At 37.9% G+C, this 25,538-nt stretch overlaps 1 protein-coding gene across 1 annotated transcript in view; it reads left to right on the top strand.

Moving 5' to 3' along the window:
• Positions 1-25,538, top strand: part of SLC38A1 (solute carrier family 38, member 1) — a 61,909-nt gene that overhangs the window by 24,117 nt on the left and 12,254 nt on the right. Inside the window, exons 3-12 of the mRNA XM_008565816.1 lie at positions 760-835; positions 1,279-1,394; positions 18,472-18,545; positions 19,980-20,072; positions 20,396-20,477; positions 21,548-21,630; positions 23,236-23,294; positions 23,409-23,525; positions 24,749-24,809; positions 24,844-24,862. Coding sequence (XP_008564038.1) covers positions 760-835; positions 1,279-1,394; positions 18,472-18,545; positions 19,980-20,072; positions 20,396-20,477; positions 21,548-21,630; positions 23,236-23,294; positions 23,409-23,525; positions 24,749-24,809; positions 24,844-24,862 — 780 coding nt within the window. The remainder of the gene's footprint in view (positions 1-759; positions 836-1,278; positions 1,395-18,471; positions 18,546-19,979; positions 20,073-20,395; positions 20,478-21,547; positions 21,631-23,235; positions 23,295-23,408; positions 23,526-24,748; positions 24,810-24,843; positions 24,863-25,538) is intronic.

Here is a 25,538-nt window from a genome sequence, read left to right on the forward strand (position 1 = left end):
TTTTTTAAAGCCCTGGCTTCGACCTCAACCATGGCCCATATGCCCGACCTCCTCGCCCACCGTAATTTCCTCACCTGAACTCCTATAGCCTGGTGTCTGCATCCTTTCACGTCCCCCCATTGTCTGTTCCATGCATATAGACTTGCATATATCAGGTGCTGAAGGAATGTTTGATGGTGAAACAATTGTTTTCTTTTTTGCAGAGGAGAGAGAATTTCTATTTCATAACTTTGTACTCCAAGAATGTGAGCTCAGAAGGAACTCTGTCTCTAGTATTCTTTTAAATACCAGGTTTATGGTAGTCTTATAGTATTTAATTTTCCACTCACAGAAAAATCTATATGAAAATTAACTTACATTATATATAGTGTTTTATTATTAACATGATTCAAAGTCTATAGCTCTTTTTGACTTATGGTAGGTTTTTATTTCATCTCAAGATGAGCTCCTATTTTTGGCAATGTTTTGTACCAGGTAGAATGAGAGATATAAAATGAATGAGGCAAAGTACCTGACCTTGGAGCACTTATAGTTTATTTCTTGTCTATTTATAGACAAGAATGTAGACAACTAATATTGGCCAAAAAAATGGGAGAGGGAAGGGAGGAGGTGGTGGTTGAATGTGGCTGTAAACTCACGGGGAACCGATTGATAACTTTTCATGTATGATATATTTAGGTAAGTAATAAACCATTTAGTCATGATGTTAAGCTTCAAATCATTATCATGCAGTTAAATGTATTATGTATGTCTTTACAGCAAGTTTATTTCTGACCGTGAAAGTAGAAGAAGTCTCACAAACAGCCATCTGGAAAAAAAGAAATGTGATGAATATGTAAGTGTCATTATAACAAAGTATAATTATTTTCTTAATCAAATAAATTGAGACAGATGTTTTTAATTCATGTAGTATAGTACCAAAAGTATAACTATTTATATTCACCAGGATATTCCTCATATCCAATGTATTTTCTCCTAAAACCCATTAAAAAGAAAAAAAGGACTAGACCACTAAGGGAGGATTTCTTTAATCTTAATTCTATATTGGTTCCTAATGGTGCTTTAATTTGGCTTGTTGAACTTTCTTGGGGACTGTTTTGCTTAGTGTGAATGTTTGCTTCTTTGTTCAGATTCCAGGAACAACCTCCTTAGGCATGTCTGTTTTTAACCTAAGCAACGCCATTATGGGCAGTGGGATTTTGGGACTCCTTTAATTTGGCTTGTTGAACTTTCTTGGGGACTGTTTTGCTTAGTGTGAATGTTTGCTTCTCTGTTCAGATTCCAGGAACAACCTCCTTAGGCATGTCTGTTTTTAACCTAAGCAACGCCATTATGGGCAGTGGGATTTTGGGACTTGCCTTTGCCCTGGCAAATACTGGAATTCTACTTTTCCTGTGAGTATTGACACGACAGTACTTTCCATTTTAAAACCTTATTTTTTTATATGTTTCTGTAATCACATAGAAGAAATTGGAAATATTTCTAAATAGTTTTATTCCTTTTTATTTTTTACTAACTTGGCTAAGTTACCAGTACATACTTTCAGGGCTTGAATGATTTTCCAAAATGCACATAATGCTGACAAGAAAGAAGGAGAAATCTTTTATCAATTAAAAATACTGAAATAAGTATTGGTAAAAAAAAAGACTAAAACATTTGAAAATAGCAATTTTTTTTGTATTTTTGGACCTGTCACTTTAAATCTCAGCTAAACAATCATGATATTAAGAGGTATTTAATCCAGCCAGTCACCACTTTGATATTTAGATTACTACAAAAGTAGTTACAAATGTGTTTGTAATAAATATTCAAGAAGCATAGAAATTTTCATTGTTTTGAAGATGAGAAATTAGCACATACTTTTCCCCTGAGATTCAGTGAAAAGAAAGTGGGCAATTTTCAAGCTTATCTGAAACTGTTGAATGGGACTTTCTGCAGATGTATAGAGGGCTTATTTTCAGCTGGAAAGAGATTAAGACAGATCATAGAATCTGTGTCAGGAAGATTCTTGCCCAGCCTGATTCCCGTCTCAAACGTCACTGGAGCATCAGTGGGGCTTTGCCTGAGTGAGGCCAGGAGGAAATCCTCTTCTCCCAGGATTTTGCCTGTTCTCCCCTGACTCTAAATTCATGCTCTACATCAGACTTGCTCAGTAGTCCTCATTGCCAGGTCCTATCCACCAGAGCATCATTTCCTCGGAAGCAGTGACCAAAACAGCTGCTAATCCTACATATTGTGTATATTCCTCTAGAAAGACATAGAAAACCAAGATGGAAGAGCATCGCTAGCCACTCCGTTACTCAGGGATCAGAAACACCCATCCAAACTGTGCCATATTGACCCAAGACATTAGGAATGCCTTACTTTTTTTATTTTTACTTTTGTGTAAGCCCTCTAAAGTGTCCTCCCTAAAATTAAAACTCTGTGTAGGACGGTGAATTCAAAACATTTTCTCCTGTATTGTCAACTTAACTCAGTAAAACCCGCCATAGCCTCCTCTTTTCATTGCCCTGTATTGATTTTTCCATGTGGTCTTTCTGCTTAAATAGATATATTTAGCGAAGTGCCAGGTTTTATGGTAAAATAATGGAACTGAGTAACATATTTCTATGATGATTTTTTTTTGTACGTGTGAAACTCTGACCCTCTGGGGACACCACAGACATAGCTTGGGTAGCTATACTTCTGATATTCAGTGCACTGGCACGAGACACCTAAGTGCTGGTCCCATCTCCTCTTCTAAATGACCATGCAGTCTTAAGAAATTACTTAGCCACTCTGAGCTTCAGTTTTCTCCTCTTTAAAACAAGGATATGTACTAGAAAAACCTCAGAACCCTGCCAGCTTCCAAATCCCTATGGTTCTGTGACTGTTTTCAGTCATTACAAAGCTGGAAATATGTTCAGTTCAGAAATGTGTATTACACTGATTTCTGGTTTTTGTTATTACAATATATCAAGTTAGAAAAGTCAATTCTTTGATGACGTCAACAACATCAACTCTTGTAGTTCTTACTTTTATTATTCATAAGTGTTTTATGCTGAGTCCTTACAGTAACTCTATGAGGTGGGTACTATTAGTTTCTGTAGAGAAGGGAACTGAGGCACAGAGAGTAAATTTTATTTTGGAGTCTCTCTTTGTCACCAGTTTTGGGATTCCCTTCATCTCTCTTTTCTACTAGATCACTTGTTTCTTGTATTCCACTTTTTCCTCTTTCTGGCTTTACTTCCTTGCTGTTATTGCTGAGAAAAGGTGAATGGAAATAAAGTTTTTGAGACCTTCATGTCCGAGCAATGTTTTTATTCTACCTTCACCTTTAATTGGTGGTTTGGCTAGACATAGAACTCTATAGTGGCAATAATTTTCCTTCAGAATTTTGCAGGTATTACTCTATAGCCTTCTAGCTGCTTCTGTTGTGAAGTCCCATATGCTTCTGATTCCTGATCTTTTATATGTAGCCAAGGTTTTGTTCTTTGTTTTTTTCTGGAAACTTGTTGAATCTCTTGCTCTGCACTTTAATAATGATTTTTAATTATACTGGCTCAAGGATAATTGATCTCCTATCTCATGACTCTTTAGTTTCAAATTGAAGCAAAGAATTGAGTAAACTTGACTTTTAGAGTTGAAGGAAGATTCCCCTGCATGAAACTCTTATAGATCATTTAGCTATTTGCAAGACACATAAATAGCAAGCACAACACACCGAATCCTCAGGTTAAAGCTCACGAAGGTAGTTGTACAAAGACCCAAACATAAGTTTCTCACAAAACGTAGAACTCTCTCCTACCTCAGAACAAGGACTCACTCTGTGACTGTTGTAAAACCAGCTGCTCCTACAGCTGCTCAAAGACAAGAAGCAGTTGGCAGGATCAAAATATTTCTTCTGGTATAGGGCCCTGTTCCAGACTCGTATTGGCCAACAAGGAAAAGGAGTCCAAGACTGTCCAGGCCTCTTTAGAAAAGTAGCTGGGAAGGCTCCTCCGTGTCTCACTGAGGCTGGGTGCAGAGCTCTTCACTGGGGTCATCTGGAAACTTGTTGGCGTGATTTCTTTTTCTTGGATGAGTTTGGGACTCGTTTTTGTTTTTTTTTTTACCTAACCATGATGGCTGTCATCCCTGTCTAATGCACATCTAATTCAATTAGATTCAGTGAATTCTGCCATATTTATTGTAAGAATGCTGTTAGATTTTTGTATTTTCGTAAATTCTGAGGCTTTATAATTCCATCTGAGGAACAGGAAGCACATCAGTGGGGACTTCAATTTACAGTTGTTCTGAAGGTAGGTGTTCTCTGTGGGAAGTGAAGTGGGGCTATACCCTGAGGCAGCAATTCAGGGAAGTATGAGGCTCAGGTACCTCAGGGTAAAGTGTACCTGTTGAATGGAGTTTTCCTAAGAGCAGGGCTCCAAGGAAAAGGCAATAGGTGCTGAAGCAGTCTCCCTCCTCTGTAACTTCTTTATCTCTAGTTTTCTTATACAGCTTCCCTGTCACTTCATCACAGCAGAAGTAGGGATTACAAGTCAATATTGACATGGAAGAATGGTGGGTTTTGTTTTCTTACATTTTGTTACATTTTCTAATGATTCCTATTTAAGGCATACATTTAATAGAAAATTAAGCTCTTTAGAACATATCTCCTCATGGTGCTAGGTAAGTGATATGTTTCTTATAGTGTGCAGAATCTGATAAAGCAATAAGTGCTTTATATTTTTCCATAACTTCTTAACATGTATTATTGTTTATTTTAATAGTGTAGCCCTTAAGTTTAAAACCATGAAAAAGGAAAGTGTAATTCATGATACTTCTGAGCTATCAGAGTTTATTGTAAACACTGAATTTGTAAACAATCTCTTTTGAAATGTTCATTGTGAAACATTACAATCTGCATAAAACAATAATTTAAATTTTATTTTGGTTAATTATAATTCCAGGCCTTTTTTGGTATTGTTTTCCATTTTCTATCTCACTTGCATAGTGGTTGTGGGAATGAAAAGGATAATATATCTAAAAGCACACTTTAAAGAGTGACATGCATGAAGACTTAATAGTAAACAACCTTGTAGGGTTGCTATGAGGTGTAAATGAGTATGCGTGTGTGTGTGTGTGTGTGTGTGCATGTGCGTGTGTGTGAGCGTGAGAGAGAGAAGGAGAGAGTGCCAGTAGTACTTGGTCCATAGTAAACACTAGTGGTTGTTAAAGTATTGTGGTTGTTCTTAGGTAGTCACTAAATAATGGTTCACATTTATTGACAGTAAGTATATATGCCACATTATCTTATCTAATCCCCACCAACAACACTATAAGGTCAATAGTAGCCCCATTTTACAGATGAAGTCACTGAGGCCTACCTGTAATGACGAGTTAGAACGTTACAGAGCCAGGGCTCCACCCAAGCTGGCTTGACTCTAGAACCAGTGAGATCGAAAACACTAGACTGCCTTTCAGTGACACCTTCTTTGGAAGCCAAACTTGCATTATTAATGTACAATACAAGAGAAATGTTATTCTTATCAAAGGATGCTTGCAAGTTAAAACTTCTTTTTTACTTTCCAAATAATTTAGCTTTAAAGTCACCTGTAAAATCAGTCCTGCTTCCTGTTCCTCAGATGGAATTATAAGGCCTCAGAATTTAGGAAAATACAAAAATCTAACAGCATTCTTCAATAATTAGGGCAGAACTCACTGAATCTAATTGAATTAGATGTGTGACAACCATTATGGATAGGTTAAAAAAAAAAAAAAAGAGTCCCAAACTCATCCAAGAAAGTATTCCTGAATTGTCTTGCCAGTGTTCTACCAAGAACCATCCCCTTTATTGTAATTAAAATAACTTTACAATACCAAGTGTTCCAACTTGTAGATTAGCAGTGGTCAAGTTCCTTGTCACAGCAAGTAAAATATATTCCTAAAGTATATTGCAAAACCAATGAGCTTTCTAAACTCCTTCATATTTGTCATGCGGATTGCTGACTTTCTCTCATCTGCAATTTAAGATTTTTCACTGCCTTTGGGAGCCCTTGAACTTAATTCCTTTCAAAGAGGTAACTAAACTTTTTGTTATTAAGAATTAAACACCAAGTATTAGCAAAGTTAAATAATACCAAGTCCATCGTTAGGGAATTGGTTAAATAATCATGGTAGTTCCATAAAATAGAATATTAGACTACTGCTTAAAAGAGTAGAATAAACTTATAGAACTGATGCGGTAACATTTCCCAGGAATATTATTACTGTGTAATGTAGTATTATCATGGGAGGACAAACTGAATATTGGGTAGCAGTGAGTATGGAGGGAGATTGTGTATATATGTATATATTGCCCAGAGTATTTGGGGTGGGTACACAAGAAAAGTGTTGTCGGTGTTTACTTCTAGAGAGAGAGGGTCTGGGGGGTGGAATGGAGATAGTTTATACTCTTTAAATTTATTTTTATCGTGTGCTTTTGGGGGAAAAAAACTAATTGAAAAAGTTGCTTTTTAGAGAATTTAAACCCAGTGCAATAAGACTTCTTCCTTTTCCTCTTAACTACAGAAAACTTGAGAAGAGAAAATATTTTTGGTGTATTTAGACCATGAGAACTAGAATGAGGAATCAGTGCTGGGCCACCTGTTCCAAACCAGATTTTCAACCTCGTCTCCCTTCAGATTCTCTCTGCCTTGACCACACTAACCTCCCCTTTTCTGCAGAGGCGACCTGCACCTGTGACCTGGGCCTTTCCACCACCCCACCCCATTCTGGTCTCATTTCTGTGCTTCTGAATCCTGACAGTCCTGTAAGGCCTAGGTCAGATGCCATCTCCTCCAAAAACGTTTCTCTGATCCTCCCCATGGAAGGGAGATCTCTCTTTTATTTTCAGTGTAACCTATATCTTTCTAATAGTATGACTCCCATTATTTAGAAGTATATTTTAACTTCAGTATTGAATTCTGAGTCCTTCAAGGGCAGGATTAATGTCAAATTCTCTCTTTTTCAAATCATCCACCACCCGCAACAAGATCTAGAACAGTGTTTGCATACAGCTGTATCTTAATAAAGTATTACTGAAATGAATGAAAGGATAAGTAAGAATTAAATTTTGCAAAACCAAAAACAAAGCCGTAGGGCATAACAGTGGCTCTCATCATTGTTGCAGACTTATCAGAGGATAAAAAAAATCAACTAAAAAGTTTAGTTCATCCTCGAGCATTTAGTAGGCTGTGGAGATGTAATGATAATAATCACAAGGTTAGCATGTGACTCACATGCTATTTTTACATTGTTTATTTTCCTAGGAATGCTTCCTTCATTTGAAAATTCAAAATAGTTCAGAGACTGTTAAGAAATGCTGTATGAGGTTTGTATTGCAAAAGGGCATTTGTTGTTATAATGTTATTTGTGAAAAGGATAGTAATTGTCACTGTTTACAGCAATTACCTTCACTTTGTGGTGGATTGTTTGCTTCAATTGTAGGTGAATTCTCTCTCTCAATATTTGCCTTTGTGGACGATTTGTAATTATCCTACCAAACTGATACAAAATTGTATTGTCTATAATTAGTGTTTACAAACAAACCAGTAAATAGCCATGCCAGTAAGGATAAATCTAAAAAAATAAGAGTCTCTATAAACTGAGATTAGGCTACTAAGTCTCTTCTCTCTTTAAACGTATTGTTCTACAATTGCATCTATATAAGGGATTGATAGAAATAGAATTAGAACTACAGACCCATCAACACATTGCCTTAGGTTCTTGTTCATACATTATGGAAATTTAATCATTATTATCCCATCACAAAAACGGTCTTCTTATTCTATCAGAAGGTTTATATTCTTAAATGACTGCCTCAGCATAGCTCTCGGATGTCTCTAAATACATTTCAGCAAGTTCTACCAACTTGGAGTGAGATCGCAGTGTACCTTTGCAAATACTCTGCCTGTTCTTGAACTGTCATTGCTTTATTACTTTATATATATGTTCCAAAAAATTTGAATGACACCTACCAAAATGATAATTTTGCTCTTAGCAGTTACAAAGATGGTCTGTGTGATATTTATCAAGTTATTCCTTGTAAATGTTAAGTCATCTTTTTGCACTTCTAAGCAGGCAGTTATTTGCCTCCTAAGGAAAAACCAAATGGGATCTTGTGATATAAAATCGGGGCTGTTAAGAGGAAGTCAATAAGGAAATCCTGCTCTTCCGGATGATCCTAGGAGGTCCATGGATGTAGTAACATTCATCTTCCATCTTGTCAATCAGTTACTTGTTTTTAAAATTCTTTGAGTTATAGTCACAGTTCCTTAGAAATGATCTGAAGAGAAAATTGTCCTTTAGCTGGCAGCAAAAATCATTGGCCTCAGAGTCCTAGTTTGGGAATAATAATACTGGAAATGGAGAAATGGCACATTCAGGCTTGCCAACATTTGAAATACATGTAAAAAGGACAGCAGCAGTGCCATTGAACTCTATTGAAAGTCATTGGATGAAGAAGTTTTTCAGAAATAGGGATATGGAGAGTGGTTACTGTTGTGTTAACAATGAGTGCCTATTTTGTAAACAGAAAGAGTTGGCCTGCATTGGAGACCAGTCCCACCCATTGTTTTTAAAAGTTGAGCACTTACTGCTTAGTTTGTGAGTCATCTATGATGCTTCTGATAAGGGGTTCTAAGAATTCAATTCTCTTGGCCCCAAAGAGGTAGAAGTGTGTATGTGTGTGTGCGTGTGTGTGCAGGAGCCCAAGAGTGTGTACACTGAGCTCACTCAGTCCTGTCGAAGCTGGGTTGCATCCTGTGTCTCAGTGTTATCCAAGGACAACAGTGAGACCTCTATTTTGTTGCACTGTATTTCTCTTAGCCTGCAAGAGACAACTTTATACTGTCTATGGTTTTAACAGTATCGTCACCTGCATTTTTCACCTCCATGATGTATAGAATGCCTTTTCAGTTCATTTTCAGTTCACTCTTCTGGTTTACAGTAGACCAAGTGTCTTACTGAACAGTAGGGCAGGTTAAATATAGTCTAGAGAGCTGGATTTTCAAGGTTAGCTTGAACTTTTATTACTCACGGAGTGGTAGTTGGTTTAATAGATGGGAAAACTGCTCCTGCGTGGGCAGGTTAACTATGCTTTGTTCTACGGCTGCAGACTTCACCTTATGTCAGGCACCTGGTATCAAAGACCTATATCTATATCAGGGGTCAGCAAGCAAGAGCCTGCAGGCCAAAGCCATTGAAGCCTCTGTTTGTATGGCCTGCTAACTAAGAATGTCATTTACTTTTTTAAAGGGTTGTGTTTTAAAAAAGAAGATATAGTATACATTGTTTCATGGGATCTTTATAACATTCCTATTTATCACCCCCATTTTATAGATAAAGAAACTAAGATTCACAGAGACTAAGTAACTGGTCAAGGGTGACACTATTTCCTCGGGGAGGGGAGGGCAGTAAGTCCTTGCTGCTCCTTGTCAGCCTCCCATCCCTTTATTTAAATGTGCATTGTTACCATGGAAACGGAGTGGGAAAGTATAATTGAAGCCCCAAATCCGCCATTCTACTGGAATAGAAGTCCAGAATACCCACCAAGAGACAGCATGTTGCTTTATTTCAATAGTTATATGCAATTTTTCTGTCATTCAAGAATTACATCTTTAGAGGATGATGAAGGGGGCATCATTGTGAAAGGTGAGGACCTAGCTTTGAGGAGAAAGGAAGCCAGTTGTGTTGTGGAGTGGAGGAAGGGGAATGAGGACATGTCCAGAGTTGTGAGTGGAGCACCCACATATCCCACAGCCCTCTACCGTCTACAGGCAAAAACAGGAAGTGGTAGCAGCACATGGCTCTTTCTTACTGGTACGACTTCCTCATTTAGACCTCATTTCAGACCTTCTCCTAATTTTTTTAACCTCACAAATCACCAGCTAAACTGATGAATTCTATTTTTGTCTGTATACCTCTTTTAAATAGCTCTTTCTTTTAGGATTATATGGATTATTATTTGATTTGGCCATCACTGATGCATATTTCTTTTTCTAGACAAAACAAAATGCCTAACCAGCAGTGAGGCTAGTTTAAGAGAAGCTTTGCACTAAAGAATTTAGATTTACCTACAAAGAAAGAAATAGAAAGAATTGTACAAACAATCGATCCTCACCTGCTCCCTGCCCAGCCTTTAAAAACCATCTCTTTTATTCCCTAGTCCAATTTGTAAGTACTACCAATAATCACATGCTACCAGATCTTAGTGTGCCGTTCCTCTGACCCTCAGAATTTTTAAATTTAATGAGGATCTAGCGACTAAGAAGTCTTCTTTGGAACTGAATAATAGTATGTTTCTGCTTCATTCTATATGTATTTTGTGAGCTCCTTAATGAAATAGAGACTATATTAGAGCTTGGGACTTAAACAAAATGCAACACATCCCACCCGTCCCAAAAAAGGGGTTGGAATAATAATACTGTCATTTGAAAGGTTTTTTGTATTTTTCATTTTAATATCTTTGTTGTAAAAGTAAGATAATCATTAAGGACCATTTAAAATAAAGGATAAAGAAATCACTCAAGGGCCGGCCCCGTGGCGCACTCGGGAGAGTGCAGTGCTGGGAGCGCAGCGACGCTCCCACCGCGGGTTCGGATCCTATATGGGACTGGCCGGTGCGCTCACTGGCTGAGCGCGGTGTGGGTGACACAACGCCAAGGGTTGCGATCCCCTTACCAGTCACGAAAAAGATGGAAAAGAAAAAAGAAAAAAGAAATCACTCAAAATCTCACTGTTCAAAGATCTTTTAACATTTTGATGTATTTTTATTCTAATTTTTTTGTCTTCTGCTTAGGTCTTATTTTTTATGCTGTCATTCCTCTGTGAATATTCGATTTTTACAGACAATGTAGCATGATGGGTAAGGACTTTGAAGTCAGACTATCAGGGTTTAAGTGCTCTGATATTAGCTGTGTGACCTTAGACAAAATATTTAATTTCTCTGGGCTTCAGTTACCTTATATGTAAAATAGGGATCATAATAGCACTACTTATATGTGAAATATTTTAAAAAGTGCTTAGCATGAGCCTGACATATGGTGAATTCACCAAAATTTGTTATTATTAATGATCAACAAAGTGTCATAGTAATTGCATTGAATCCCCATTAAAATATATTAAAGCTCTAAGAAACTCATTTTCATGTGAAGGATAACTTTGAACTTTTCAAAATATTAAAAATTTTCTTATGAATTAGAGACTCAGAATACCTTGTCCCTCTCTCTTCACTTTCAGGTGTGTCTCCATTCACTTGAGGTCTCATTAAATAAAGGATTCTTCTTCCCCTGTGTCCCTTTTGTTTCCGCTTAAACCTCCCACTGGCTTCCTCAGGTCCGGAAACACGATACCTGTCCTTGAACCTCTCTGAGAACCTCTGGACCGTGCTTCCTTCCCTGTCCAGCTTAGATGTCATGACCCATCACTTAACCCCTCTCTTGTGCAGACCCTATTTCCTTTATCCACTAGCTCTCTGTCACACTAGACTGGAAAACAGCTGAACTGAGTTTTCCCACCACCCAGACAGGTGACACTTTAAATTCTTGGTCTCCATCCTCATTGGCCTCTCATCCTCCACGCTGCAGTCCTTTCATCACTCCAGCCAGTGCTCTTCTCTCCTCAACAGCGTTCTCAAATCTACTCACTTCTTCAGGTATTTCCCTTAGGAAGAATTGGGGGTGGGATGCAAGAGCAGGGAGAGTTAGCGGAGATAAAAGATGAAAGAGAAAAGACAGGAGGAAAGTGCAGGAGGGTCGAGACAGCTTGGAAATGTGGAAGGGAGGTCAGAGGTGGAAGAAAGTGGGGGAGAGGCCGGCAACAGAGGGGAAGGACTGGAGGACAGTTGCCCCCAAAATAGTACATTTCCTACAGTTTGTCTAATCCCCTTGTACTAGATTTTACATTTTTCTTGTAGATATCCTTCCTCGACCAGCAGTATGTCTATGAGTGTTGGAGTGAGGGCTGTGGGTGGGTGGGAGGCAATGATAGTTAAAAGCTGGACTCATAATAAAGATCACTTTTACTCCAGCTCAGGGAGTTTTTATGGACTATTCTGCTTATTTAATTGAGAATGATAAAAGCTTTATACTTTGAACTGGATTTAGAAGAGGAAGAATGATATAATGTAGTGACCCTCAGATCCCTTTTGGAAGGAAAGAGACATGGGGGAGGGGCATCTGGAAATAATGTTTAAAGATACATCCTGGGGAAGTAAGCAACTCTTGAGTAAGTTGACCAAACGAAGTAGAGAAGACCTCGCTTTTCACAGTGAGAGCCAGTCGGGGACCCACAGGAATGATAATGATTCAGGTGTAAATGCCTCCCTTCATTGCAGTCTTCCTTGGGCAGCTGTGGGGTCTATGTTACAGGTAATCAAGTTATAATGTTGGCATGGCACCCCCACTGCCGACAGTGTGGCAGGTGATGCTGCAATAGTGCAGTGTTTGTGAAAAACAGAAACAACTGAGATGTATACGCCCCCAGGCCAGAGCTTGAGGCTTTAGATCTTGCTGCTGCAAGTGTGGTCCAAGGACCAGCAGCATCAGCATCACCTGGGAGCTTGTTAGAAATGCAAAACCTCAGATCCCACCCTAGACTTGCTGAATTAGAGTATTCATTTTAACAAGATTCTAAGGGTTTGGGCCGCCCGGTGGCGCACTGCTACAGGGCACCGCTTGGGAGTGCGGTGGCGCTCCCGCTGAGGGTTCGGATCCCACAGCTTTAGATCTTGCTGCTGCAAGTGTGGTCCAAGGACCAGCAGCATCAGCATCACCTGGGAGCTTGTTAGAAATGCAAAACCTCAGATCCCACCCTAGACTTGCTGAATTAGAGTATTCATTTTAACAAGATTCTAAGGGTTTGAGAATAGCTGTTTTAAACTTTGGCAAGGGAGAGTCATGCTAGGGAGGGTTAGTAAGGGTTCTCTATTCTTTTGAGAGGAATGGGTCCCGGAGGAGGTGAAAGCGCTCAGCTGCATGGCAGCCCGGAACACCCCCATCTGAGCTATTTCTGGATCTGAAGCAGTGACGGCTGCATCACCTCCACCCTTTCCAAGGGCTGTGATGCTGGGTTGGGAGTTTGTCATATGATTTCTTGTTATATAGGTAGGCTTTGAAAATATAGTCTCATCTTCCTTAAAGTGTGGCTAGGTTCTTGTTGTTAAGGTATACTTTATATACAATAAAATCCACCAATTTAACGGGCAGGATTTGACAAGTTTACCCAAATACAGTCGTGAAATCATCACTACCACAATCATGGTATAGAACATTTCAATCACCTTAAATGTTTTGGTTCCATTTGTTGTCACAGCTTATTAGCATAGTTTATTAGCATATAGTACTTTAAAAACTGCAATTTATTATAACATTATCCATATAATCTTTGGGTAAATTATGGGGGACCAAAGAATTGTAATCCTATCAATATGATTTACGATTCAAAACAATGACAAATAAATGTTTTAAAAACAGGTGTTTAGAAGTTCATTGTTTAAGAGATGGGTTAAAATGTTCTTGCAGCAAATAGAGTAAATATATATAGGATCACTGTCAGAATCTTTAAAAAGTGTGGAGAGCAGGAGTATCGCAGAGGACCAGAAATGAGCTAATCTATCCCAGCTTTCAAAAGTAGTAAAAAGTAGATCTCAGGCAATATTCTAGCACAAGTTATTAAATAGCTTTTTTATGTGTGATTACTGCAGAAGATTGCTCCATAGAGGCCAACAGAATTTTCCTAAATTGTCATTTTTGACGTCATGCTATTTCCTAACATCATCTTTTGAGATAAGAGTGAACTGGTAGGTCACAGGACTATTATGTGTGATTACTGCAGAAGATTGCTCCATAGAGGCCAACAGAATTTTCCTAAATTGTCATCTTTGACGTCATGCTATTTCCTAACATCATCTTTTGAGATAAGAGTGAACTGGTAGGTCACAGGACTATCTCTTAGGTAGAGAATGTCTTGATTTTAGCAAAATATTTGGCAAAGTCTGACATAACTTGCAAATGACAGTCTAATACTTATAAATTCACTGATTCTTAGCTAAGAGTTGTGTGTATGTTTGGTGTTGAATGTAAATAGGTAGATAGGTGAATTAAACCATCATGGCCTGTCCTACAACTCAGTGATGGAGCAATAAAATTAAAAGATTACTGTGGCTAATAGGTGGAAGATGGATCCAAAGAGGCAAGAAAAGGGAAAAAGACAAAGATTATCACAGTGGTGCAGAAATTAAAGGTGATGGTGGCTTGGACTAGAGTGGTGTCAGCAGAGATGGGAAAAAGGAAAAAAAAAAAGCATATGGATTTGGGATATATTTTGGAGGTAGAAGTGCTAAGATACTTGCCAGTGAATTAGATATGCAGGATGAGAGAGTAGGTGAGAGATCAGGGATGACTCCCAGGCTTCTGGCTTGGACAGTTGGCTGGATGACAGGCCATTTCCTGATGGTCTTGTTCTATTCAAAATTAGTGGCTCAGACAAAGCCACACTCAAGATATGAAGCTAAATGAAGTGGATAAACATAAGTAAAAAGGATCAACAATTTTAAAAGGTATCACAAGACTTGAAAAATAAAATGCAATAGAAATAAATGTAGAGTCCTGCACTTAGCCTCAAAAATAAAAACAAAACAAAAGTACAGAGGATAGAACCAAGAAGACTTCACCTTGTAGCAGTTCACACCGGAAGCTCGAAAAGAATGAAAAGTGTGACATGGCTGCCATAGAAATGAATCCCAAAGTAAGTTGTCTTAAAAGAAGCAAGATGTCCAGCTCAGAGAAATTAAACATCTTATCGTGCTTTGCACTGCTCAGACCAAAGCGGATGTTACAGCATTGTGTTTGTCTCGGCACACAGCCTTTAGAAAGGATGGTTCAGACGCTGGACCACGACTGGGATGTAAACAGCCTGGACGCTCCATCACAGGGTGAAGTTGAAAGAATTGGAAACATATAAATCAAAGAGCAAAATCTTAAAATGACCATCAAAAGGACTGTTAGGTAGAAGAGGGGTTAGATTTCAAGTTAATTCAAGTAGGTTCAGCGGGTACAATGAGGACACAAGCATAGCAGTAGCAGCAGTGATTTCAGCTCAGCCTCAGTTCCAAAGCACAGAGCTTTCTAGAAACAGAATGGGTTGTATAATATGTTCACTGTCAGAGGACACCTTGCACACCCGGACGCCTGTGTGTTGGCATGGAGCATAAAGGTCCACGGTGAAACGCTGTCCTGGGTGAAAACGCTGTCCTGGACAGGGAACTCTCTGAAAGTCTCTCCCTGATCCAGGAGTCTAGAAATCTGGGTTTCCTAACACGCCTCTTCTCAGGGGGTGCAAATTCTCCCATGATGCCTCTACTCCACATCTTTCAAAGTGTTGCTGACACAAGGATTTTTGAAAGTTCTCGACCACATTCTTCACAATTCGAACTCTCCCACCACCCCTTCTCCACGGCCCACATACAGTTACATGTGCCAGATCCTCTTCGCTTCAAGGCTGAACATAAGTCTGAAATATCAACACCTTGATGACCGAATTACCAGTTTCTGAGTTTTAGTTGCCACGTGAACATGCCTCTTTCAGCAACCAGTTTTTGCTCCAGCCATGATAAAACTTTTGGTCAATGGCTAGTGGTGTGGAAGCTTAAGTTATATCCAGATGAAATGCAAAAGAGCATCACCTGTGTTTCTCTTTGTTAGCACAAGAATACCAGCCTGTGTCTCTCTTCCAGGAAACCGTAATTATATGCACAAATATTCATTTGGACAAATAGAGGTATAATCATGCTCAAAACAGAAGTGTTCAAATAAGTCATTACATTCTCTTCAGCTACTTCTCTTTGCTCTTTCTTTTAGATGTCATGGTTTCTGTTTCTCAAGGCATGTCTGACTTGATCTTCTTAAACCACTCTAAAATCTATCAGCGTCAATTAGAAAACATACTGCTTCTTTCTAAAAATCTAAAGAAGAAAATGTACTTTTCTAAATTTCAATCCCATTACTGCCAGATTCTGGCATAGCCTAAAGCATTCTTAGAATTTTCCATACACAATTTACCTTTTAGTGACCTGATAGAAAAGGGGTTTTGTTTTATATTAATTTTGGTTGTAGAAGGGAAGATCTGCATTTTGGGAGGGATGAAGAAGTCTTTGGAGATTGGATGGTCAAAGGGAAAGGCTGTCAGACACTCACCACAGGTCCTTTCCTTTCGGATGCAGTATCACGTTTCTTAAACATGGGTGGAAGGGGGTTGTTTTCATCACTGTGGGAGGACCTTGTTCTGCACTAGGGAAGAAGACAGGCGAACACCCTACTAAAATCTTCCCTGATGAACACTTTTCTCCCACTTGAAAAAGAAAATGGGGTAATAAGAGTTTATGAAGAAATCCCTCACCTTTTTGCTGAGGGCCGGAGGCCAAATGACCATCATCTGCAAAGAGATTCAACCCACAGAATGTGTTAAGAGCCAACCACGTGCAGGAACCATGTTGTTCCAGGGACTTTTAGCTGAGGGAACACGGCAACTGTTTCCTTAGAATGTTTCCATTGCTAATAAGTACCCACTTCTTCCAGATTTAAGGGCCTTTGTATGTCATTATATAAATGATGTTAATAATTATCACATCCCCCTTGAGTCTCCTGGTCAATCCCAGCAAAGTCCACTCAACAAGGGCACATTGTTGCTCCAGAACAGCACATGGCTAATACTAAACTGGCACCCATACTGTCCCCAGCTGAGGAGCCCGTGTAATCCTGTGCCACACAGAAATCCCGTAGGGCCTGTCACATGCACATGTAGAAATTGCCACAGTGTTCAGTGTCCCTGAAAACAATGAGCGAACTGAATGAAACTCAAAGCTTTCTTCTTCAACATGAATATTGTGTACCTTATAAGATGGGAAAAAATCATGCCAAATGAGGTCCTATATCTTATTCTCTCACAGAGCATATCAAATCACATTCTGTTCCTTATCTCAGAACTACTGGGTTGGTTAATAAATGCTTGCTCTTGGTTTCTCGTGTCCCTCAACCAGAATAGATAATAAGGGACTTACCCTCTTAATCACCCTCTTCACATAAGGATTTTAGCTAAAAAAATACACATCTGAACTCACTTTCTTAACAATCATATATGTTAACCCACAGTCTCCTTTATTGTCGGTTGGGTCCATTTGGACTTTACCCAAAGTGTTGGGTTTTCTTTTCTTTCTCCCAGGGTTTGTTTTACCGCTGCTGAGCTCTGTCCTTTGTTTTCTGGCCAATTTCTGGCAGTCCATCTGTTCTACTGGTGGCCATTCTGTACTCCCAGTTTATCTCATGGCTACACTGTGTACAGGAGAAAGAAAATGCTGCAGGAGCAGAGAGAGCTAAGAGCTACCATTCTGCCTGGGGCGAGGGAAGGCACTGAGGAGGTGCCATCTGAGCTGGGCCCTAGAGCAGTGGTTCAACAGATGTGGGGGGGTGGGGGGAGGAGGCCCACACAGGGAGAACCCGGGATGTGCCAGGTGCCTTTAGGCTGCACTTGCTAGAAAAATAATTGTCTTTAATTACTCAAGCATGGAATCAATTGCAGTAACATATTGTTCCAAGGATATATTTTCCCACATCAGGAAGTGAGTGGTTTCATTTGGGGACTGGAATTTTTTTTCTTTTCAATAAATAGGATTTATTTTCAGTTTGTCTATTCTAACCAAATGATTCAGAAATAATAATCTATGTAATCTCCAACATCATTTTAACTGTGCTTTTTCTTGAGAAAGGTTTGATAAGGAGCCAGATGTACTGAAACAAAAACATGAGTTTGTCATTCAAAAAACTCTTTTCATTATATATGATTGTCAAAATTTCCCCACTAGTTAAAAGAGGCGCTTATTCATCTGAGAGGAACCAGATGCAAAAAAGTGAATTAGATTAGTGATCCAGTGTATAGATTCAAAAATGGCCATAGAGTGGTAGGAGAAAAGAACCCTAGACGTCATTTGGGCTTGTGTCTTGTGAGTATCACAGATGAGGAATCTAGAGATGGAGAAGTCAAGCAAGTTGACCAAAGTGACGTGGTCACTCTCCTAAGGTCACCTCAAGCCTCCACCTCCCACGTCCCCACACAACATTCTCACACTTTTCCACCTGTGTGTAACAGAACAGTGCGCCATAGACTCCAAAAGCTTTCTTTCATGATGTTGTTCTAAAGTCATCTCAACTGAGATGTTCCCAGAGAGCAATTTGGGCTTTGAATTACGTAAAGGATTTGAACTGCGAGAGTTACTCAGACTCTAATGAGCACTTCTTTATTTGGTAGGACATTTTTATTGAGGATTTTAAAGGGAGGATGACTAATAGGTTCCAAAATTTGGATACTATTAACAAATAGTGTTAACATATAAATAAACCTTTGCCCTTCTAAAATGTAAGGTCAGAATATGATCTTTTCTAGTTATTACAACAAGATTTGTTGTTCTTGCTTTAGGATACTTTTGGCTTCAGTGACGTTGCTGTCTATATATTCAATAAACCTTCTATTGATCTGTTCGAAGGAAACAGGTAAGCTGAGAACATGTCTAATTTTGTTAAAGCCAGGCTAAATGATTTTCATGGTGATATTGTGACCAAATGATGTTTTCCCTGTTTGGCAACTTGATTATGACAAAGAAAGACTTCTGCAGCCTACATTAACTGGAAGACCTATAGTGGTATTTACCTAGAGACACAGATGCAGCAAAATATAAATGAAATTGTCATGGGCAATGGGCAAATAGCATTGTCATTTAAAGTGAACCCTCAATTATACCTGTTCTTCTAGCTTGAGATGACTTCATTGTAAAGGCTCTAGTTTTTCCTTAGATCTTTATAAATCTGGGTCAGAGATCCCATGTTTTTATGTTATAGGCTTCAAGGTTTTAAAAGTAAACAGATCTTTCATTCTCTTTTGTACGTATTCCAAGGAGAAAATGTTACTCCTGAGGCAGTGTGGGAGTGAGCGAGCTATGAAGAGATTTCAAGTGTTCTGGGCAGTGTAATACATGAAGTATTTATTTTCTATCCCTGGGACACTGGATTATGTTTGCAATACTTTGACTTTTACATTAGCTGAAACCACGTTGGCCAACTATTATTGTATATAGACAACTCCATTTAAAACATTTTGTAATAAACTGAGGATCTAACCATTGTCTAGTTTAAACACCAGTCTTATGAGAGATCATTAAACAAAGGTTTAATTATAGTCTAACCCATATTGCTTTCTGTGAACCTTTTGAAAACATGAACTGAACTGTCATAAAGAAATATAAACACTTTTTAAAAAAATGAATCGTTTAGAATTTTAGTATTTGTTGAAATGAGCTAGTTGAACACTTCAGAATTTTGCTACAGCCAAATTATTCTTTTGATAGATTTGTCTGCTGCTCTCTTTTGTGGGTTACATGTCTTTGAACTAAATTGTACAAATGATCACAATTCTTGTCATGACTATTAGATGTTTCTAAGCTTGTTATTATATTTAGGACACAAGAGACACTAATGGGATGTTATTAAGATAATTCCTTGTTAGCCTAATCAATTCAAGTAATTAATTAAAAGGAATCTTTTGCCTTGACCATCAGAATTTTTAAAATCAACTATTTATTCTAATGGTACTTACCAGACCTGAGAAAATGATCAGAGTGGGAATTTCCCCTCAGTAAAGTAGAAGTGGTTAAAAAATAAGCCTTATGACCTAATAGTTTAATAGTTTAATGCTTTCGTAGCCAACTTGAAAAAGGAGAAATGGTGGTCATGTCTGACATTTTAAAATGTCAAGAGCTTGTTTTATTATGAGAATGCCCTAACCCTTGCAAAGCCAAGATGGCTATTGGTGTGCATTTGAGAAAGGCACAAAATAAATTAGGAAATGGTCAATAGAATGATGAAATTTTAGCTATTTTGACTTATACAATCCTGTCATTTCTTGTGTTCTCAAATCTAATTTTTAAATAGGCTGCATGGTTTATGAAAAGCTGGGAGAACAAGTGTTTGGCACCACAGGGAAGCTCGTGATCTTTGGAGCCACCTCTCTGCAGAACACTGGAGGTAAAAAGAACATGCTTTTCTATACATAACGTTAAAGCATGTGAATATTATTATCTTTTCTAATTCTGGTGGTTGCGTGGCCACGTGAATTTTAACATAATTCAAGCAGTTATCCTCGTTGCTCACATGGCACGTGGAAAGTAAAGCAAAGACAGAAGTCACTTACTTAAAGCCAAATATATTATATATATATAGTTAAAGTAGCTAAAGCTGCCTTTGTATCTTATTGAAGGTTAGTCTAAGAACAGGCTGGTAACCTTTTATATAGCTTGCAACATAAGCCTCAGTATCTTCTTTCTAAAAATGTTCTCACTTTCCTCCAGCAATGCTGAGCTACCTCTTCATAGTAAAAAATGAACTACCCTCCGCCATAAAGTTTCTGATGGGAGAGGAAGAGGCATTTTCGTAAGTTATGGACATTTTTTTGTGATATAACTAAAATGTGTTCAATTCAAATGCAGGCTAACCAAAGTTTTTGTTTTATGAAAATTGCAGAAACAAAGTTTTTCCCAGATTTTTTTTTCTTTTGTTGTTTCAACGGTAAATTCTTTGGGGCTATATAAATGAAAGAAGTAGGGAGACCCATATAAATATGAACATTTAAAAGGTAGATTCACCTGTCATGCTGCAAACGGTAGATACTGCATTTTCCAAAGAGCCTGAAATCTATATCTAGTTTCTATGAAATAGAACACATATGGAGGATTTTTAACACAGAAATAGAACATACAAAAAAATTAAGACCCCAGTCTCTTTTTTAAAGACGGTACAGAATTTGGGGAGCAAGATTTATATGAGCCAATCTCATTAAAGATGTAGCTAGCCCTGGAAAATGTTGCAGCTACATTTGGCACAAAAGTTATGTTTTGACTCCTTCTTGTTTGACAGTTCTTGTCAGTTTTAGTTTCTCTGTTTTCTTTCAAGAGAGAATTGTAGAAGCCAGAGTTCCTAGTGTTCTGTCCTCAGGATTCAAGGTCAAGTCCAAGAGATCAGGGATAGAAAAATGCTTACCTGTCGTGACTTGTTTCTTGCTGATATTAGCCAAGCAAAACAAAAAGGAACTTTCTCTTTGAATGACTGATAGGACAAATTGGAATGTGACAGAATGCAGTGCATGCATTGGGTTTAGAAACCACGTAAATAATACAAAGGAATACTAAACGCTACATTTAGCCGGTGGGGGAGAAAAAAAAAAAAAACAGTCTCCCTTTTTATGCTACATGGGAGTGAGGCAATAGTAAATGAGTAGTGGTTGAGTTAAAGCATTTGGGTAAAACCTGAATGATGATTTTAAAAGTTAATGGTTAAAATTAGTTAACAGTTAAAAAGTTAATGGTTAAAAGCCCAAGTAGAAAAATTTTTAAAAATTATTAATAATAAAAAGTTAATTAAAATATGTCATAAAATATTACATTTGAGGGGAAAAAATGTCACTTTCTTAAAAAATATAACCAAACCGCTCCAATGCCTTTCAGAGCCTGGTATTTGGATGGCCGAGTTCTGGTGGTGGTAGTTACCTTTGGCATAATTCTCCCTCTGTGTCTCTTCAAGAACTTAGGTAAGGAAAGATCTTACTTTTATCATAGTCTCTGCGGTGCCCAGATGAATCAGAAACCAAATAAAAATGAACAACTTTGCTCTCTGCTTCCACTTTTTAGACTAGAGGTTAAGTGAATGATAAATTTTGGATATTAGTCAGGCCCAGCTTAATTTGGGATAAAAACACTGATCTGTATGTGACTTCATAAGCAGTCCCTCTACTAAGCTGGAGAGGGCAGAAGGGAGGTTCTGGGGCCAGAACAGCCAGTGCTATTTTCAATAGTACAACTTACAGGATACTCTTAAGAAAAGTCCAGAAAATGGAATTCTCCTCATGAGGCCTTATATACCCTGATTATTTAGACAAATGGATTTTCAAATCTAATATCAAGGTAGAAAGCTACTTGTATTTATACCCAAAAGTATTATGAATCACTCTTAAATTTAGAAAGTCTAACCAATCTCAATTATTTGCCTCACTGAAGAGAGAGAGAGACCTTATATACCCTGATTATTTAGACAAATGGATTTTCAAATCTAATATCAAGGTAGAAAGCTGCTTGTATTTATACCCAAAAGTATTATGAATCACTCTTAAATATAGAAAGTCTAACCAATCTCAATTATTTGCCTCACTGAAGAGAGAGAGAGAGAAGTCAGAAGTCAAAAATGATGGATAATCTCCAAGTCATATCTATTTGGTTTTGACATTTATTTTTATGTTTATATTTGGAGACAAGTATGCCTGATGTTATGAGAATTTCCTACATTGAATAATGAGGCCAGACTGCCATCAAATCAAAACCCTCTAAAATGCACTACCTTTAATTCTAGACTAATTCAAGGCAGAAGTTTGGATTAAAGTTCTTCCAAAAATAATTACAAACCAGTTTTTATTTTGTTTTGGATGAAAAATATCAGACCTCTGAAGTTTTTCTGTGAAGTTTATAAATAGACTTTTTTTAACTACTTAATTTTCTGACTTGTGGGTCTATATTGAGGTTTTCCTGTACCTATCTAAGTAGCTCTTTTCCACTTACATAGAGAAGGGCTCTTCCCTAGGGATAAGAATAATGCGGTCCCTCAGAGGCCACTTAACTCTGCTTCTCTGGAGGTTATGGTGGCAGTCATAGATCTCCCAGATATTCTACGGGGAGCAAGGTAAAGATCCCCAGATAATTTATCCCTAGAAATTCACTTCATTTATTTGCATGCTTCTTATCTGGGGAGAAAAGTATTGGAACTGACATTCAGTATGCACACAATAAGTGCATAATAAAGAGCTATTGAGGAGATCAAGGAGTAAATGTATCTGCCTGTAAGACTCCATCAGAGTACACCAACACAGGCTTAAGGCCAAAATTGGGAGGTTCTTTCTTCCCGGATTCTGGGAATCTGTGTTCTCTAGTGTGCCAAGGAGAGCTGGAATCAAAACACCTAATACAAGGGTTTTATTCACAGCCCCATTTTTTGCCAAATAAAGTAGCACTGTCAAATAATAAATGTTGTATTCACATTGGCTTCTATGTGTATTGTTGGAGCCCCAAACTGTTCTTGAAATAGTGCATTGAAAGAAATGAGGTGATGAATGAAATAATAACATTTTATTTTTATTTTTTTGAAGGGTATCTTGGCTATACTAGTGGATTTTCCTTGAGCTGTATGGTTTTTTTCCTAATAGTGGTAAGTGCTCAATGAAATGGCTGATTTGGTTTTGCCACAGGACAATGCCGTGTAATAATTATCCCTTATTTAGCTTTAAGTCTATATTATTTCTTCTATATTTTTTAATATTAGGTAATCTACAAGAAATTTCAAATCCCCTGCATTGTCCAAGAGCTAAATTCAACAACAAGTGTTAATTCAACAAATGTTGGCACGTGTACGCCAAAATATGTTACCTTCAATTCAAAGGTAAGTTTCCTTATCCTTTTCAGATAAAAATGAGCATTTTTATTAAGGGCATTATATTTCCCATACTTCTTGTAATTACACTCTTTTTGAATGTATTAGAGCTCAAAAGAACACACAGTTCCATTGCTTCCGTATTCTACAATCCATTTAGAGACCTTTGAGAAATATACATTTATTGTATTTCATGCTCCCTCTTACCCAGTTTACATGCAGGATAACCCATGAAAATCTCTTGCTGCTTAATCGTCCCAGCTCTACTCTGCCTGTGTAGAGTGCTGGGTGATGCTTTAAAAAGAGATTAACAACATCCAAGCCCACAACTTCTTATACAGTGCTGACAGAACGGAGCACTACAAACTTCCTCAGCTTACACAGATACCACCACAAACTGGCACTTAAAAAACTTTCATACTATTAAGGTATTGTTGTTAGTGTGGGGAACAGTGGGTGATGGAGTCAGTCTTGGATTTGAATCCTCAGACATATCAACCAACCCCTTGTGTAAATATGAGAATTCTATTCTGTATCTTAACAGGGGTTTGTTAGAATGTGTCTGGTACGGTGCCTCAGAAGAGTTAGACACAAAATATGTTACTTTTCCTTCCTTCTCTGCCAGCTTCTTTTTGCATAAGACTTTATACTGAGTTTGAGAGTTTTTAAGAAAACTAAATAGATCTCTCTCTCTCTTTTTTTTTTTTAACTCTAAGTATACAGCCAAAGTAGTAAAATGTGAGACTGATTTTCTTTTTTAATGCCATTTTTTAAGTCTGATTTGATGCCCCTGATAGAGAGCAAAGAGCAGTAAAATAGAGATGGAGGTCTTGGACAAGTCACTTAACCTGTCAGGAGGGGGAGTGATCAGAGGACAGCAGTGGTCTGCTCAGAGTTGCTGGGGGGCCCCAGTGAGATAATGTAGGAAAAGTGCCATGTAACTGGCTTAGTGCCACATAAATACAAGGTGTTGCTATGCCTGGAGTATACAAAATACTCTCTAGGTAAGTCAAATCTTAAGCCCCTCTGTGACAAGTGCCTAATGGCTGGAGCCAGATAAGCTCTCTTAGAAAAGCTGCTCCTATTTTAGGAATCAAAACCTTCCTAAGAACCAAATAATCCAGGGATTCTGGAAAGCTGTCAGATAAAAAGACAGCTTAGAAATACTGGAGCTGTATAATTTTTATGGTGAAAATGTCTTTTCTTAATGCTTATTTTTTTCTTTCAAATAGACCGTGTATGCTTTACCAACCATTGCATTTGCGTTTGTCTGCCACCCGTCAGTCCTGCCAATTTACAGTGAGCTGCCACCCGTCAGTCCTGCCAGTTTACAGTGAGCTTAAAGAGTAAGAGATCTGTTTAATTTTTATCTCCTAATCATTTTACAACCCCTCATTAATGGGCATGTACTGTATTAAAATACACCAACTTGTGTAATGAACCTCTACAGATTCATCACCCAGATTCAACATTTACTAACATTTTGCCATTCTTGAGCAAGTACTGTATTTTAAGGAACAAGAAAGCAAGAAAAACCAAAAGCCTGCAGTATTTTTTGGCCATAAATGTAGAAAGTGGCCAACCACATGAGCTTTTTAGTTTTTGGTTTTTCAAATACTGTATTACTTAGAGTTCAAGTATTTGTGTTGCTTTCCTTTACTTATGCTTATTTTGCAAATGGATGATTATCTTCAGATTTATCTGTAAATTGCTAAATATATTGTCTCTAATTTGCCTGTTGGTTTGGTGGAAAACGCTGATAAATCAAATAATAAGAAATTAATGTTAAGATCACAAACTTTGAAAAAAGAATACTGTTGTTCATTTTAAGCTATTAAGTTAATTCTATGGATTTATTTTGATTGTTGTTTTAGAGAAAACTGAGGGTCTACTTGTAAATTTCCTTGTCTCCTCTTTTTAGCCTACTGTTTGTCAGACTTTTTTTTTATTGAAGCATAATTGCTTATACATATTTGTGGGGTACAAAGTTGACTATCGATATTTGTGTACAATGTGTGATGG

The sequence above is a fragment of the Galeopterus variegatus genome, unplaced genomic scaffold, assembly GCF_000696425.1.
Source record: "Galeopterus variegatus unplaced genomic scaffold, G_variegatus-3.0.2 Scaffold204, whole genome shotgun sequence".
In the NCBI taxonomy this organism is placed as follows: Eukaryota; Metazoa; Chordata; class Mammalia; order Dermoptera; family Cynocephalidae; genus Galeopterus; species Galeopterus variegatus.